Source organism: Lytechinus variegatus, chromosome 14, assembly GCF_018143015.1.
Source record: "Lytechinus variegatus isolate NC3 chromosome 14, Lvar_3.0, whole genome shotgun sequence".
Lineage (NCBI taxonomy): Eukaryota > Metazoa > Echinodermata > Echinoidea > Temnopleuroida > Toxopneustidae > Lytechinus > Lytechinus variegatus.
The window spans coordinates 11,394,499-11,412,806 of NC_054753.1; the positions used below are offsets into that span (position 1 = coordinate 11,394,499).

At 36.6% G+C, this 18,308-nt stretch overlaps 1 protein-coding gene across 4 annotated transcripts in view; it reads right to left on the bottom strand.

The window, feature by feature from the left end:
- The window catches only part of LOC121427343 (protein dispatched homolog 3-like), a 51,737-nt gene extending 33,466 nt beyond the window's left edge, over positions 1-18,271 (bottom strand). For 2 of the 4 annotated variants that reach the window (XM_041623689.1, XM_041623690.1), the window contains exons 1-2: positions 16,405-16,839; positions 2,353-4,016 (exon numbers count right to left, since the gene is read on the bottom strand). In XM_041623689.1, the coding sequence (XP_041479623.1) occupies positions 2,353-3,486 (1,134 nt within the window). In that variant the 5' untranslated portion in view covers positions 3,487-4,016; positions 16,405-16,839. Of the gene's footprint in view, positions 1-2,352; positions 4,017-16,404; positions 16,840-18,253 lie in introns of those variants that run through there. The other 2 variants (XM_041623686.1, XM_041623685.1) reach the window with 2 other exon arrangements.
- Positions 18,272-18,308: the final 37 nt, after the last annotated feature.

Consider the following 18,308-nt stretch of genomic DNA (forward strand, 5'->3'; position numbering starts at 1 on the left):
AATGCTATGCCTTGGAACAGACATTTGAGTGTAAAAATGGGGGTCCTCTCCGCTGCACATACCCACCATGCATTATAAACTGAGTGCCCCCCCCCTTAATTCCCGGGTCCTTCCCTCTCCATTTCCCTTTCTCAACCTCACTCTTTCTCCCTCCCTTGCCCCCTCTGCATTTACATGTATCCCGAGCTTGCTCCTTCCTTTGTCTCTTTCAAGTACTAATACATCTTTCTATCCCTCCCTCAATTATGTGTATGCTCTCCTCTAAAGATAAATTCCAGTTTTGGTAACGATCTCAAAATGACTTTTAACAGAATCTTATATAATGACCACCCAAGTGTCTGTTTGTATGAATAAAAATTATGTGCCAAAGGATTCTGGAAGAAATTGTGTAATTGCTGATAAATAAGCAAAATAAGCACGGATTCGGTCACTTTCGTCGGGTCTTTATTCCAGCAATAATAATGCACTGTCCCACTTGTGCCTATCTGTGTTGGTGATCTTCAGTGTCAACATTTTTCAGCGTAGATTTCAATATTTCACAAAGTTCAGTTTATGTAACTGTACCAGATCTAGATCCTCGATGATATTCTGACAATTAAGCCTGGTTTTACAGATTTTCTCATGAAATCAGTGTTTACTGCAGCTACTGGCATTTCTCTTTAATCTTTCTTCCCTTCCTCTCACTCTCCACCTCTTCTTTATCATCTCTCCTTAAAGGACAAGTCAACCCCAACAAAAAGTTAATTTGAATGTAAAAAGAGAAAAATCCAACAAACATAACACTGAAAATTTCATCCAAATCGCATTTGAAATAAGAAAGTTATGCCATTTTAAAGTTTCGCTTAATTTCACAAAACAGTTATATGCACATCCCGGTCAGTATGCAAATGAGGGAACTGATGACATCACTCACTTTTTCTTCTGTATTTTATTATATCAAATATTACATTTTCTAATTTTCTAAATGTCCTGTGAAAAAAGGTTTAATTTTCCCGGAACATGTGGAATTATTGTTTTTATGGTTTAGTCAAGTTGGACCTTATTGTCATATCTGTAAAAATTGAAATATTGTTTAATTCAAACAATAAAAAACAAAAGTAAGAGTGAGCGAGGGACATCATTGATTCTCTCATTTGCATACATGTGACTAAATTGTGCATATAACTATTTAGTGAAAAATAAGCCAATCTTCAAAACGTCATAACTTATTTCACTTCCAATTTTGATGATATTTTCAGCATTATGCTTGTCTGATTTTTCTTTGATTCAAATAAAAACTTTTCTGAAATGGACTTGACCTTTAATTAGATTCTTTTCTTTTCCTTAAAGGAAATGTTCTCCTACATACACGCATCAATTTACTGACACACATACTTTTTTCAACTAGTCTAAAACTCCATTCATTGTAATGAGAAAACCTAATTTTTGCTACAATGTACATTTTTCTCAACATAATGTGGTAACGATCTAAAAAGTGCAATCTCAAGCACATTGAGTTTAAATCACAATGCCTAGAGCTTTAGAAGAAAAAGCCAATTCAGAGGCTGATGAATTTACGACCTTCAAATCCAATTCCTTTCAACCAAAATATTGTATCGTATTGTATTCATTTTCTGTCTGTCAAAAATAATAACAATGGTATATATTTACAATAACAAAGAAATGATCAGTATTAAGACGGAGGGATTGCCCTACTCAATGTTGATCATAAAGTCGCGGAAGCAGAGGGGACCTGTCCCCCCCTAAATTTGAGGTGGGGGGTGTTCCCCCCCAAGAACCTTTTCTTTTGTTGCTTGTTAATTTTGTTTCCTGCACCCCTAAATTCAGGTGGACCCCCCTAAAATTGTTGTGGTCCCCCCCTAAAATATTAGTTGACAACCTTTTTTTTTCTGTCAAATTTTTTACCCGTGTCCATCCCAAAATTTCAGGTGATCCCCCCTAAAATTGTTGTGGTCCCCTCCTAAAATTTAGGCTGAAAACCTCTTTTTTTGCTTGTCAAATTTTTTACCTGTGTCTATCCCAAAAAATTTTCAGGTAGACCCCCCCTAATATTTTTGGCTTCCGCCGCCAAACATATCAACGCTGTTTTACAGAGGGGTCCCTTTAAAGTTGTATATTAATAGCAGTGTATGTGTTGATTGCTACAGTTACAATGTACCAGTTGGATATTCTGAAAAAGAGAGTATGTTTAGTTTATTCTCTGGCAATATCTGTCCTGCAGCTTTGTGCATGTTTTTTTTTATACTATTTAACTTTCTGTCCAACACGGACATAACCCCTGGTTTATTAATAACACTTAAAAGTTTTTTTGAAACAAACGAAATGACTCAGAACTAATTTGATTTGACTCACCATGTCACCAACTTGTGAGGGAAAGAAGTACGTCATGAGCGAGTTTGGAGGCAGACAGTGGCCAACCCCGGCCAACGCTGGATCATCGATCGAGTGGGAAGATCGTGAACAGAATCTGGTAAAACCTGGCTGCTTCATGATGTCCATCTCAATGTCATGGATCGTCTGAAGTCGCTCAGGTGTGAAGATGTTCTCGTCCTCCCCCTTTGCCATGTACACCAGCTGGAGACGCCAGGAGTGGGGACGGGGTGCGAGTGCTGCGGAACGCTTATTGATGTTGTGCCCCTTTGTTTCATCATTCAATGTTCTAGAGTAATTTACACTTAAGCTCTTTTTAGTTGTACCATCAGCATGAAGGCTTTTATGCTCTTCTTTGAGTTGATTATTGTCTTTGTTGAGTTCTTGATTGCGATGAGCAAATTGCTTGTTGATATCCAATATATGACTGGAAGGAATTGGACTAAATACATCTTCTGGAAGGTCTACCCCTGACTCTTTGTGGCGGCTAAGTTTTGTCTTGATATGTTCCTTGTGAGAACTCCTCATATGTTTTGAATACCTTCCATATTTTTTTATAGTACGATCATTTACGTTCAACTCACCTAGCCTTGCTGGAGACTCAAACAGGCTTCGCTTTTGTCTTTTTGGAACACTATTATCCTTCTGCGCCAAGTTGAGCATCTCGCGTTTGAAAGTGGACGGATGGTTAGGAATCTCAAATGCATCAAGCGACTTGTCCCACTGAGGCGCAGGTTTAACAACCAAAACAGCCAGTGTCCCCAAGAGAAGGGATACAGCACTTACAATGACTAGAGTTACTACGCTGAATGGCACATTGGAGATGATCTTGCCTATCCTCAGCCAGAAGGGGTGAACCTTCACATGATCCTTGCTTTCAGCTAGAGTACATGAATCTGACCTTGAACGCAAGGCATCTAAAACCTCATTGGCAGTGTTGCTGTTCTGCAAGCCATCCCCACTGCCAGAGAGGTCTGAAGAACTCGAGGATGAAGAGGAGGTGGATGCCAAGTCACGAAGCTCATTTGGTCTTTGGACATTAGCAGCATAGAATGTGACTTCATCATCTCCTTCCCATTGGTCAATGTGTGGCTTCAGTCTGAGTTGACCAACCATTTTGACTGTTATTGTTGTCAAAGACACGCTTACATGCAGGTATTCTTAAGGACTAGAGCAGATCAACACAACTCTCTCTAGGATGACACAATCTCTTTTCAATTGGTCACAGCCACAGCTTTATCAACACATTCCGTATCCAAATGTTTTCCTGGGACATCAAATACAATGTATTCACAGGACAGTGATCACAGGCCTACCGATGCTCCAGATAGGTACGAAGGTTCAACAAACTTCCCGTCAAGCGTGAATCTTCACTAAAGAAAGCACAATTCGCTTGCTCTTTCCAACTCAACTGCTACTTCATATCAAAACCTGGTTTGCATAGAGATGGGAACTGGCCTTGAAGTGGTAGCAGCATCAGGAACATCTGTTACGTTCGGGCGTTGACTGAAGACGCAATATCTGTCCACACATGCTTGTCTTGGACTTAATCATTAACCTGGCATTGTAACCACCTACAAGGAGCAGCATCAGCAGACCTTCTCTCGTGCAAACTGCTTCATTTCAACATCCATGTCTTCTTCACTCTGAAAACAAAATAAAAGGAGAATTAAAAAGTCAGACTGAGATCATTCTGCATGCTGCTTTGGGGCAAAAGTGTTTGTCAAATGAATATCACTAAGCTATAAACAAACAAGAACAAAAACTTGGTAGAGGTGTTGCAAACAAAACTCTTTGAAATACATTGCTAATTCAGCCATAATTTTGCAGTCACTAGATTATTAACCTTGATATTGAATTAAATAAAATTATTGTGATGGCTGATTTCACAATTTTCATGACTGAATGACAGCCTGAGGTTAGATTTGATGTAATTGTCTTTCTTCGCATGACCCACATATGCATGCAAGCGTTAACCAAATATCTATGAATTCTGCATGTATGAAATCTTGCATAAGTTACGACAATTGAAAAGAAACTTCAGTAATTCTTCATTCTGTTTGATATGTTTACAAACTGTAAATTCATGAATTGACATACTTGTAGAAAGTTCATCAACTCATCTAAAACTCTCCAGTTCAAGACTATTAAAAGGAACCTGGTAGGTACTATTTCTGAAAATATTTTTTCTCATTGTGTTTGGGTAAACATTAAATTTCAACTTGACATACATTTTTGAAGTTCATCAATTCATACATGTAGAACTTCTCTGACTACAATGGTATCTTTCACATATAAAGTCAGGACTATTGATAGAAACCAAGTAAATGGGTATTTTCTTTCTCTCTCACTCTGTTTGGATGTTCCATTACAAACATGACAAAGCTTTTTATAAGGGCATCAATATATGAAGTTCTTTACAATGATACCTTGCATAAAGTAAGGACTATTGAATGAATCCTGGTAAAGTGTCCATATTTTTCCAAATTCTATTTGGGTGTACATTCAATTCATAATACAAGTACTTTTTTAGAAAGTTCATCAGCTCATATACACTCTACAAATACAATGATACCTTGCATTAAGTCAGGATTATTCAAAGAAATCCAACAATTTATTTTTTTTTCAACATTTTCTCATGCTGAATGCCTACATTCAATTAAAAAATAAACAATTTTTTTAGAAAGTTCACCAATGCCAAACATTCTACAAACATTGTTTCATAGAAATATATAAATGTTGAATCTATGATTTATATTATATTTTCTATTATGATATGTCACCGCTGAACAAAAAAATGTAATATGAAATGTTTGTGTTGAGAACTAGCACAAATATGAAATGTCTTTGTCAGGTTTTATTTCTAAAAAAATATGAAGATTTTTGGGGGAAAATGACACTTGAATGTTTTTTCAGCTCCTGATGACAATGAAGGGACATGACATACTCATTTGTTTGACATCAAATTAGCCATGATAGCACAAATATTTTACAAGATATAGCCAATTTTATGATGTTTGGCAAGTGTCAAATTTTCTTTGAATTTCTTGGGTGTATGTTAACTTCTGGCCTCAGCTGTACATTTCTTCATTTTGCTGATCAACTGCAAATAATTCAGGGCAAGGGTGACGGCCATCCAAAATAATTCAGGGTTCAAAGCCCTTGTTACAGGACATCAATCAACAAAAAAGGTCATGACAAATGTACCTTGAATAAGTAAATGACAGCTCACTTAAGATGAATGGATAAAACTAGAACTTAACCTACAGTGTAGATCTTAACAATAGAGTCATCCCCTCAGTTTGGAGAAAATCATACACAATTAGAATAGAAGCCTATAAATAGTAACAAAAATTCAATGAGAATTCATAACGTTGAAATTGTGCTATGGAGCAAAGAATCGAAAAGAGAGAAAAGCCTGAATAACGAGAAGGCCTACATGTATATGATTGAAATATTTTCAAGGCATACATGTAGGGCCTAACTCTTGTGTTTTATTTTAAGAATTCATTTATGATCACATTGCACAAATGAGAGCTAAGCTTGATAATCCGAAATGGGTAGAAATAAAATCTTTAAAAAAGGTCATCTGCAGATTTTGACAAATATAATACACAATAAGAATGGAAGGCCTTCAAATAAAAATTTGAAAGAGAATAGATGTGCTATGAAGCAAAAAAACAAGTTGAAAGAGAAGCCATACTGACCGACAGAAGGTAATGAAACCATGCAGTAATAAAAAAAAGAGCCCCATGATTCACATTAAAAGTTTATAATAATTATACTTGCTTATATAGCGCTTAATACTTACTTTGTCAGAAATCTCTAGTATGCTTTTCACACTGCACTTTTTGTCCTAAATTGGTAGGGCTAAGGGGGGGTCTTAGCCCAACCAATTTCCCGGGGTTAAGCTTAGCCCACTTCGTTTTCACACTACGTTTTAGCAAAGTGGGCTAGCACGGTAAATAGTACAGTACTATCTGGCCCTGCAAAAAAGCAGGGTTAGCCGGCTTATTGTGGTGCTAGCACCACAATGTGGTGCTAGCACCACAATGTGGTGCTTAGAGATGCAGTGTGAAAACGAAACAGTGCTAAGGAAAGTGGGGCTAAGCATTAACCAATCACAGAAGTCGAATTGCACATTAACCACGCTCTGTATGGTAAAGTCATCAGTATTCATGAGCTGAGGGATAGTCTGGGGTTAAGGCATTAACCATGGTTGAGCAGATAGTATGGGGTTAAGAAAGACAGTGCGAATCGAAAAAAAGATAGTATGGGGTTAAGAAAGAGTGTGAATCGAAAAAAAAGATAGTATGGGGGTTAAGGAATGTTTTATTGTTTCGGGTCCTTCGGTCGTCTGCTTTATCTTATTTGGTTTAGTACGATCCCACGTGTTGGGGCAAAAAGGACATCCTTTATAAAACATTTTGATTTTGTTTTATCATCCCCGCAAATTTGACCCTAAACACGTAATTTTCCGAGCGAAATATACCTTTTTCATTATTTTTGTGTTTTTGACACCCTTATCACGTTACGTACGTAACGTGCCCTATCATGAAAAGGACATCCTTTTTACGTGTTTTTTGGTCATGCATGGTATCCACTCGTCAATGTAAGTGCCCCCCCCCCCCCCCGGGGCCTACATGTATATTGCACATTACGAAACTCGGAATAATGTAATAATAGGCAGTAAAAAATCAATATACCTGATATGTTGACCAATTGGGAAATAAAAGTTTTTCTAAATCCTATTCTGTGTTTAAGTTGTAAGGTTTTTTTTGCAGTGCTTCTTGAAATCATTTTTACTCTACTGAAAATGGAACAGATAGTCTGTACAGTTCTGGCATATTGGGAGGGAAAACTTTACACAATACATGTAGCTGCAGCAATGATTGACTGAGAAGTTCTACATGTACCAGGCGAAACTTTGACAAGGACGTCAGAAGGTAATTCATGTGTATCAACTCAGAGAGAAAATAAATTTTACCTTGAAAATATCCTCTCAATAGTGATCGTTGGTTGATTGCCCCTCAATATTAAACATTTTATTTTGTAAACAAATGTCAGTCAGGTGGCAACAACAGGATTATTTAAAGAAAACACCCAATATATAGAAATAATTTATGATCAATGAAACTTAAAGCATTTGAAGAAAATTTGACGGCATCAAATAATACAATGAATATCCTTTTTACTGGAGGGGGGGGGGGGTGGTTAAATCAGAAACTCCAGAAAATAGGCAGTCTGAAATTATTGTACATATACCGGTAGTTATATGTACATGTACATGTACCGCAACAACGATCAAAATGAGCGAGTGAGAAATGTAAGAGAAAAAAACAAATCTAAAATGCTCTATGTATGCATGCACAGCAATTTTTATGATTTACAGCATGAAGTACAGTACAGTATCAATATGAGAGGGAATTCTAAGATCTATTTTCAAAAGTTAAAAGAGAATAAAACATTTGGAACAAGATAGCTTGTGTGAAAACAGAAAAATCAAAGAAACAGATCAACGAAAGTTTGAGAAAATAAAAAAATAATGACAAAGTTATGAGCATTTGAATGCCATCACTAATGCTAAGGAGATCCTCAAATTGGCAATGCGACAAGATGTGTGATGTCACTTGTGAACAACTCTACTATATATTTCAACTGAATTGCCTCTTATCACATCTATCAGTAGATCATGTTTTCTTTTCTACAGTGCGTATCAAAAAAAAGTTTACACTTCGAAAAAATCCTGTAAAATCATACATTTGTCATATTCTGCAAATTTTTCCACATTATATCATTGGTACAGATACATTTAAGCAAATAACGATATAAATGTCAAAAAATATTTCTACTTGAGTGAGCACCACTCACTTTTGAAAAATTAGTGAAAAATGATTTGCGCAGAACTTTGAAATAGTTATGCAAATAAAACTAGACAATAATCATGAAGAACACATGGAATTTAGCTAGTAAAATTGATTTTAAGATAATTTCAAACCTTTTTAACTAGTTTCCTTGCCCAAAACACTTCGAAGAGTGCATTGTGCCCCACCCCACTCCCCCACACAACATGGCCATCGTGACGATATTTGCTTTACACTGAGCTGTGATTTACATGAAATGGCTTAAGCTTGATTTTCATTTTGTTAATCATTGTCAAGCTTGGAAAAGTGTGCAGAAACAAGCATTAAATGAAATATAAAATGTAAACCCACTTTAAATGATAAAAACACAGTGAAAAAATGCTGGAGATGTCTGATATAAACTTTTTTTCAGATTCAGTTATGTCCTCAGATCCAGATGGCACATAAAGGGTGAAGGTTGTGCTTACTAAGTGTTTAAATTTCAATTTGGGTGGCAAAACTGTTACAAGATGCTTGAATGTATCCGTTTTATTTCAATTGACCAAAAGTGCAAGGGAAATGTATGACAAATGCTGTGCAGGATGAGTTTGTTTTCACCCTTTCCCCTTGACACAGTGTGAAAACGAGCATTTCTGCGCAAACAGATTTCTGCGAGCTTTACAAAAACGGAAAGTGCTCACTCAAGTGTAACATTCTGTCAAAACTTTAACTTTTACTGGATAGATGAGACCCAAATCAAAGATTGTATGTGAAAAAATTACCCACATGTTGTATTTTTTTTAATTCCCAGGGCTTTTTCAAAGTGTAAACTTTTTTTTGATACGCACTGTATAGGAGGGCATGTACATGTAATACAGATTTTTAAATATTAAAGAATACATCATTGATAAGGAGTTTGTTTCACCATTAGTAAAAGTAAAAAGAGACATTTTGAGGGTATCTTATAGTCCATCAAAGGGAAAGTCATTTCATTGGATTCTGTTTAGAACAAATTTGAGATCGCTACCACAACTACATGTACATGTAGTTGGAATATAAAGATCTTTGAAATAGATTCCCCTGATAACAAGTAAAAGTACAGAAAAATCAAATTACATTTAAAGCACCAGCTCAAAAAAGGAAAAATGTAACACAAATTATACACGTACCCACAAAGATATCAAACAAAACAAAAACAGTGATCACTGATGTCATCAAAGCCGGGCGGTGAGTGACCAAATCACCAAGGACAACCCTCACCTTTGTAGTGCACGGTCTTGTTTCATAATAACAAGTGCACAATTTCTATGACAATTTCACTATCAGCCAATCAGATCGAAGGATTTCAGTGGCTTTTAACTCTTAATTTGTTTTATCATAACAAGTTTTATGAAATGGACCCAGGAACTCAAATGAGAGAATTCACATACTAGGTTTAATGAGCAAAGGAAAGAAACTTGGTCAATATGGATTGAACCATGAAATGGCGTTATACCCAGACTGTGGAAGGAAGTAGATCTGACCATCGGAGGAAGTTGTAGAGGTAAAGGGAAGGACAACTTCATCACAACACGGCCTTGACCGAACATAGGCCAAATGAGGACAATTGATCAACAACAATATTAGGTGCTACACCAGCATGCAGGGCAATTTCATGATTTTTTCCATCTAAAAGTAGTATAAGGAAGACAAGATGACCACCCCCCTCCCCTCATAGGCTCCTGTACAAAATTGGACATCCATCTTCCCATCTCTAGTCTGCTGGCACAGACTCCTGGTTTCCGCAATTCGCATACTGCAGAGTCTGAAGTAGCGAGACTAGATTCACTATGCGCTGTGACTGACTCAACCTTAGCTTTATATAGTCTTTGGAGTATAGTCTTTTTTCCACCAAATATGTAACATATTATTTTACTGCACCATACTGTACATGACAGATTGTAATCAAGATACTTTGTTTTCACAATTCAAGAGATTCTTCGTGGTCAAATCTATGGTCCTTACTACTTCAAATCACCGTAGATAATTCATATTACTATAATACAATACTTGATTTAAAGATAAATTCCAGTTGTAACGATCTCAAAATGACATTTTACAGAATCTAATATAATGACCACTTAAGTGTCTGTATGTATGAATAAAAATTATGTGCCAAAGGATTCTGGAAGAAATCGTGTAATTGCTGAGAAGTAAGCAAAATAAGCGCGGATTCTGTCACTTCCATCGGGTCTTTGTTCCAGCAATAATAATACACTGTCCCACGTGTGCCTATCTGTGTTGGTGATCTTCAGTGTGAATATTTTTCAGCGTAGATTTCAAGATTTCACAAAGTTCAGTTTATGTTACTGTACCAGATCTAGATCCTATACTGACAATTAAGCCTGGTTTTACAGACTTTCTCATGAAATCAGTCTTTACTGCAACTACTGGCATTTCTCTTTAATTTGAAACCCTAATAAGAAACATACATGTATCAACACTAGTAAAATATTTGGTGTGGATGTGAATAAGTCCAATAGTTTGTAATTGGAAGTTACTTTACTATAGACAACATAAACTATCCCTCTTTAAATTTAACTCATTCAGCTTTTAGACTGTTTTCTTTAATACCACAAAGCTACCTTTAGTACTGGTTTAACCAAAATCTTAAGTTACATATATTGCACTTCCCAAAAAGATCAAAGGCTCAGCTTTCTCAAACAACATTGAATGCATGTATTTCCTGTATAAGTAAACCAGCCAAGGATCAAGTTCAACTATTAAAACTAGATCAGCAACAACACTTCAGTGCCTCTTTGTTCTTCACTTCTTGAGTCTACATTGTAATTATTTACAGGGAAGTTCAAATTTGCCTGCAAAAAGGTCCTTTGTCATCAAATTTGCTGTAAGATCCCTCTAGTAAACAACTGATGAGGAACAAATAATGAGCAAACAACAACATACAATTGCAAGGGGAAAAAGACTGTATACTGGATAGAATGTGTAATGAAATGCAGGGGATGGGGAAAGGGTGCCAAACAGTATTTGGTGGACATTCAGAGGCTGTTCTCACTACGTTCCTAAAACTAGATTAGTGGAAACTAGTTTAATGCATACTAGTGAGAACAGTCGAAGCGGTCTTGGAAGCGATCTTCCAAACCAGTTTGGAAAACCACCTCGCGATGTAGTTTTCAAGATCACTTTGCCTCGTTAAACTGGTTTTAGCGTAAGTGAGGACACAACTGTTCTTTGGGAAGTGATCTTTGTACATTTTGAGCGCGCTACTCAACACACTGTATGTGGAATGCCTACGCTGTGGTTCGAATTTCGCGCGAAACTAGTCACCCAACTGAGAGCGTATCCATAGCAAGAAGAGTGTTTTCCGTGAAGTGATTTTGAGAACCACATTCTGTAGCTGCAGAATCAAACCCCAGAATCGACAAAGTTCAAACGCACATCAGCAAAAACACCCGACGACAAAGAATAAATCCAAGCAACGCCTTGTACAGTTGAATGAATGTTTATTCTCAATATATACATGCACCTTGTGTACATGTATGACGTATCATAAGGGGGTGTATGGGTGTGGTCAATCGTGTGAGCGTGAGAACATGTGTGTGTGTATGTGTGTCACAGTGAAAGTGCGTGACCATGTGCGTGTGTGGCCGTGTGTGGTTTACTGCAAGAGACAGACAAGAAAATATATACATATTTACAATAACATCATGACATGAAGCTTAGGATGCAAAGAAAACATACATATAGTACATCAATAAAATACATAGTGCAAAATGATAAACAGATAAATCTACATTATAAGGTCTCAAACTAAAACTAACTGTGCTTCTATCGTCATGGATTCTCAATAGAATGTATCTTAGCTCTTTAAAGTTTTGACAATATTAGCCTTCTCAAAAATCTGTTATTTTTTGTGTACTTTATGAGGTCACAAATAAACAGAAGGAATAAAAACGTATTATGTTATATATGTTTCGTTCATATTAGAACAGTTATCACAAATTATTGATCGAATTTGACTCAAACTCTAATCAAATGTAATTAATTGTAATTTGCTTGCAATTATCAGCAGTTGATATATTATTTAGTGAACAATCACTATGATTAATTATCTTGAACTAATGAAATAATAATAATATTAACCCAGGTATAAACTTAATAATATGAATGTATATAAGGAAATAATTCTAAACTGTATTTGCATCCTGTGTGCACAACATCAAATATACATATTTGTTGTAAAAAGAAATAATAAATGAGTAAATAAATTACTTGGTTATATTTAACCTTTCAATAAACATGGAATACACCTGTATAACTCAAATTAGGTTCATAGTTTGTCAGTATCTCTCACTTCACTGTGCTCACTACAGACAGTATGCATAGCTTAGTACTGTAAAGAGAATCATGAAAGCTATTAATCGTGCCATATTTCAGGCATGAATTTTAGACAGAAATTACACAAACTTTGAATACTTAAACAACACAATTTTTATGGTCATAACAGCATTAATGTATTCTACAAAGTTATACAAGTTTTGTAACTTACAACTTTTGGCTATCTGGGATTTTGACAACTTTCCTCAGGACATAGACTTGAAAATCTTCCTAAAATTGTTGAGATCTTAAAAGCAGGCACACCAGTACAGCATGTGTGTCTTTGATCTTAACTTCTATTCAATTGAGGCTTTCTTTTACACACCCCACTCCACACCCAAGCTTATCCCCCAAGTTGGATGGTCAAATACAAGAAAAAAAGGACTCTCTATCAACCATAGTGATTTTCATGGACTTAGGGTGCGTTTATTCGACACCTTTTTACCCTAGAATCATGATTAGAATCATGATTCAAATCACGATTCTGCAGAATCACGATTGCGTTTAGTCGAAAGTGGAAATAAACGTCTTTCAAATCACAAACATGAAACACGGAAAAAGGGGCGTTTGGAAAGACGTTTCTGTAGAATCACGAACGAAAAAGGTCGTATAAACGATATCGTGATTTGAATCATGATTCTATGACGTCATTGTGTCGTGCTTCTTCCGGGTTCGACTCAAAGGCGCCTAGCGCGCGCTGTGTTTCGTGCAGGTTAATTTTCGTGTAGGAGTATTGCCAGTGTACTAGTACCGGTATATGCCAATTGTCACGTGCATTTAGGAATTATCATTCTGTGTATTGTACCCCCGGGGGCTGTACTGTAGCGTCATTTGTATATTTCATTGTTTTCATCAATCATATCTTCAAGTTCCAAAGGCACAAATTGGACTGACGACGAACTCAGGGCTCTGCTTGTGCTTTGGCCTGAAGCAAAAGCATCCCTTACCGGGATTCACAGAAAAAAGACGATCTATACGAATCCCTTTCAGCGGCGCTTCCGAGGGAGGGATTTCTACGGAGATGTGGCACCGCCTGTCGAGACAAAATTAACACAATTCGTGCCCAGTACTACGGCTACCGAACACCATTTTCGATGAACCGACAAGATTTAATACAAGTAAACAAAAACAATACTAGGTACAATACACGGAATTCTGGAAGTAAAAGATCTATTTTTCGGAAGCCAAGTAAACGTTGCACAAACGATTGCGCGTTAGCTCGGGCGGCAGCAAAAATCTAGCAGCCGACTTGAAGTTAGAAACACGCGCGAAAATGTTGACCTATACTTCCTGGGTCAAACTGCGCACTGTGATGCGCACTGGATCGGCCCGAATTCAGGGAGAAACAGCGTTAGAAAGATGGTCGTATAAACGCTGATTCTGTCGGATCGTGATTCATGTTGCTGTTTTGAATCATGATTCAAATAGTGATTCAAATCATGATTCTGGGTTGAGGTCGCATAAACGCAGCCTTAGTACGCTTGGGTTGGTCAAGCACGTATACCACTGCACATACTAACCATAAACGTTATATTACATTACAGTAAAGTATAAGTGGACAGGAAGTATAGAGAGAGAGAGAGAGTGATAGGGCGAGGGGTACATTACTAAAGCAAGATATATAATGAAACATATTCAATTACGCATAAAAACATTGACTACGACAGAAGTTATTAACTGGTTACATAAAGTATTAACCAACAATCTACATTTTATCATAAATTCAATAACTTGATCACACTTTCATGTGATCAAGTGGGAATGCTATAGCAAAGCGTTCTTCAAAACTGGTTTCCTGAATCGGTTTCCAGTAAACTAGTTTTAGAAAGCGTAATGAGCACTGCCTCTCAGGTGCAGTTTAAGGTCATTTGGGTTTGTGAAAACATACATGTACGGGTGAGAGTTGGTGAGGTATGGGGTGATTTTGATATTTTAACAATTTTTCTTCTTCAAAAATTGCTAATAAAAATAAATACATGTATGTATCTTGTAGATTTTTAGGAAAGGGGAGGGAAATTTTTTCCCCCTCTACCACCCCTGTGCTCCCTCCATCACCCTATTCGTGTTATACATATAATAATAATAAGACATTAATAATGCGCAAACATATCCACCCTATTAGGGGTGCTCAAGGCGCTTACAATAAACTTAACTCACTACTGGTACAACTTACAATTTGGCCATTAGATAAGTTTTTAAACTGGCCTTGAAATGTTCTACTGATCTACAGTCTTTTAGTTTAGTTGGAAGATTGTTCCATAGACGGGGAGCTGCTGATGCAAATGCACGATCTCCCCATGACCGTCTGGTTTTTGGAATAGAGAAATCGAGAGAAGTCTTAGAAGAGCGAAGACCAGAGCGACCAGGTTTTCGATAATCAATCCCATGCAGATGAATGCAAAAGTTTAGCTAGTGCACCTTTCGGGGAACTGAGTGTTTCAAAAGAATCAGTGAGGTGTCCAGTCTTCCCATTGCAGTGTTTTTTATTTGGGGTAGAAAATAGAAAATAGGCTATTTCTTTCGTTCGAGGGCTACTTTTTAACTGAATGAGCGTTTCATTATCATGCTATTATATACATGTAGAATACTGATTTTCTAAATGTTCAAAAAAAAAAAATTGTGGCATACAGTAATGTATGGTTGCCAGTGTCACATACATGTAGCATTCAATTTTGCCAATTTTATGGGTGATTTTGGCTATCATATTGAAATCCTATATTATTCATTACCCGGTATTTAAAGTCAGAAATTCAAAATAGTACAAAGGGTACAGGAAAATTCAAAGTATAAATTATATTCATTTGAAATGGATAATATAGTGAGAACTTCCTTGCTTCTTGTAAACCTGAACATACCAATGTATGTTTGTTTTTTTATTATATACGTGGCATGATGCATTGAAAATTATATATGTGATGTTCAACATGGTTGTAACAAAAATGTGTAGAAGGGAATAAAAGTTGCAACACAATGGATTGCAAAATACACCCTCAAGGCTAGTCGGCAAAACCTTATTTTCTCCAATTTGGATACTAACCAACAAAAGAACATGTCACTTTTACAAATTTACAAAGCTGTGCATTTATAAAGACCAGGAAAATCTCTCATACATGTAAAATGTATATTTACCAAACTGAATAAAAACTTTAAAGTACAAATCCATGTCAAGAAAGCAATTGACCTTCAGGTAAATGTTCTTCAACTACAACTAAAATGAAAGGATATGAATTGAGGTTTTGCAAACAAAAGTTTAGTTTGGCCATAAAAACTTTGCAAACACATAGAATGAAAGGAAATCCTTCAACATCGACAAACATCTTGTTATTTCTAAAGTGCAAGTTTAAATTACAAAAGCAATACGACAGTCTGCAAAGTACTTAAGAATAATAATTCTCAGCTCACTAGCAAGAAAGGATTAAATGCATCATATAATTTTGATTCATTGCAAACAAAAAGAGCATTAATGTCTCCTAAGGACACCTACTAGAGTGTGTATCAACAATAATATTATGTAGAGAGTTGATATAGTGCAAGTCAGAGTTATAGAGGAAATTAACCTGCAAAATCATGAGAGATGAGAATAATAATTTACTAATGGTTGAATAAAATTAAAACTAAACTGAATTTGAAATCGAACAGTTAGGCCTTCAGCGATGAAAAGGAGAAGAGTGGTATGTCTACTCTACAGTCATTACCTTCTGCTATGCAGGCGAGACAAAAAAAACCCCTCTTAATCAGTAACTTTTCACTTTCTGCTATAGTCCCCCTTAAAATGAATCATTATAGTACAACATGATCTCTTCGTACAACTTACCAGTAGTCAAAACAATAAACTGATTACAAAATGGCCGATATACCGATGACTACTACGTACAAACACTGTAGGCAGATCATGCAACAGTGTGTTGATGTACATGTACACAGTGTAGTAATGAATTCCCCCTTCCCCCGGCCGGGCTACTCTCATTAGTCATCATAGAATGGTTATAGCCACTTGAAGATCATGTATAATTTAGTCTTCGCACAAGTCTTTTCCCCACCCTCGAAAGATGAGTCGCCAATTGCAGTTCCCATGTATTCTCTAAGTCTACAAAGACTGTGAAAAAGACTTCCTAAAATCATGGAATTGGCACGAGCAGTGCTGCGCATGAAGCACACATTCAAGTACAAAGAGATTTTGTTTTAATTTGATTATTAATGCAGGGATTGTATTATTGTGTACATTCTCATAGGGATGAAAATAGGTAAAATGTTTGAGGATATCTATACAAACAAGGGAGCAGAGCAACCAAACACAAAACTTAAATAGATTCATTACATTTTTTTTACACTACCTGAAAAGCAAATGCCCCCACCACCTACCATATGAAGGCATCTTTTTTGGGGGAGGAGGGTGCATTTACATACAATGTGTCTCATGCCTCACCAAAACCTTACACCTTTAAAATGCTGAAAATTTCATCAAAATCCGATAAAAAATAAGAAAGTTTGAATGAATTTCAAAGTTTATCAATATTTTGTGAAAACTGGTCTGCACATCATCATGAATATATTCATCAGGTGGGCTGATGATGTCAGATGTCATATCCCTTATGGAGCATTGTGGCCCAACTAGTCTACTGACTTTGAAACAGAGGGTCGTGGGTTCGAATTCCAGCCATGGCGTAATTTCCTTCAGCAAAAATTTTATCCTCATTGTGCTGCACTCAACCCAGGTGAGGTGAATGGGTACCCGCTAGGAAGAAATTCCTTGAATGCTTGAGCGCCTCAGTAGCCCAGCTAAAGCCGGGATAATAATAATAGCAGAGCCCGCTGGGAGAACAGTTTTCAGAACTGAAGCGGCTTCCCTGGGTAAATAAACCTATATTATTATTATTATATCCCTACTTTCCCTTTTCTTATGTTATACATGAAATCATAATTGTTTCATTTTTCCGTATGTATGTGTATGTGTCTCTATTATGATGAAATAAGTTGTGGCAATAAATAACTAAGCACTTAATCAAGTTGTCAACCCAATTGTTTTAGTTCTTGGTAGAAAATTTTTCACGGGTCGTGTGATCCAGTGGTTAGAGCATTGGACACATAATCGCAAGGTTGTGAGTTCGAATCCCAACTCTGCCATTGTCTCCACTTTAATAAAAAGGCCCGAGAGTGATATCTGTCGTCTATAACGTCAGCTACTATGACTGATTAACCTAGATGTAAAATGTTTCATAGGTAATTGGTTATATACCAGCTTGGCGTTTACCAGCAAAATGCTGTCCTGCCAAGTTCCTATGGGAGTTACCACAAACAGAAACAAAACAGAACATAAACCTAATTTCATTTCAGTGGCGGATCATGACCCAAAGGAGACAAAGCATGGGGGGGCACTGTATTGTTTGTGAACAATGCTGTGCCCCCCCCCCCAATGCTTTGTCTCGTCCGGGTCACGGTCCGCCACTGTTTCATATGATAAACTACAAAAGAACAAGTGGGGATATGACATCATCAGCCCACCTAATGTCAATAGATATGCATGAAGACATGCCTAGAACTGTTTCACCTGAATAATGTAAATCTTTAGTTTACAATTCAATAACTTCAATATTTCCCCTCAGTATTTCGTGCTTCATGGAAAATATAATAATCCATTCAGGTACATTAAAAAAAACTCCTACACATCATGGTATTGATGCGAGCAGACATTACACCTATTATTGAGACATATGAAAA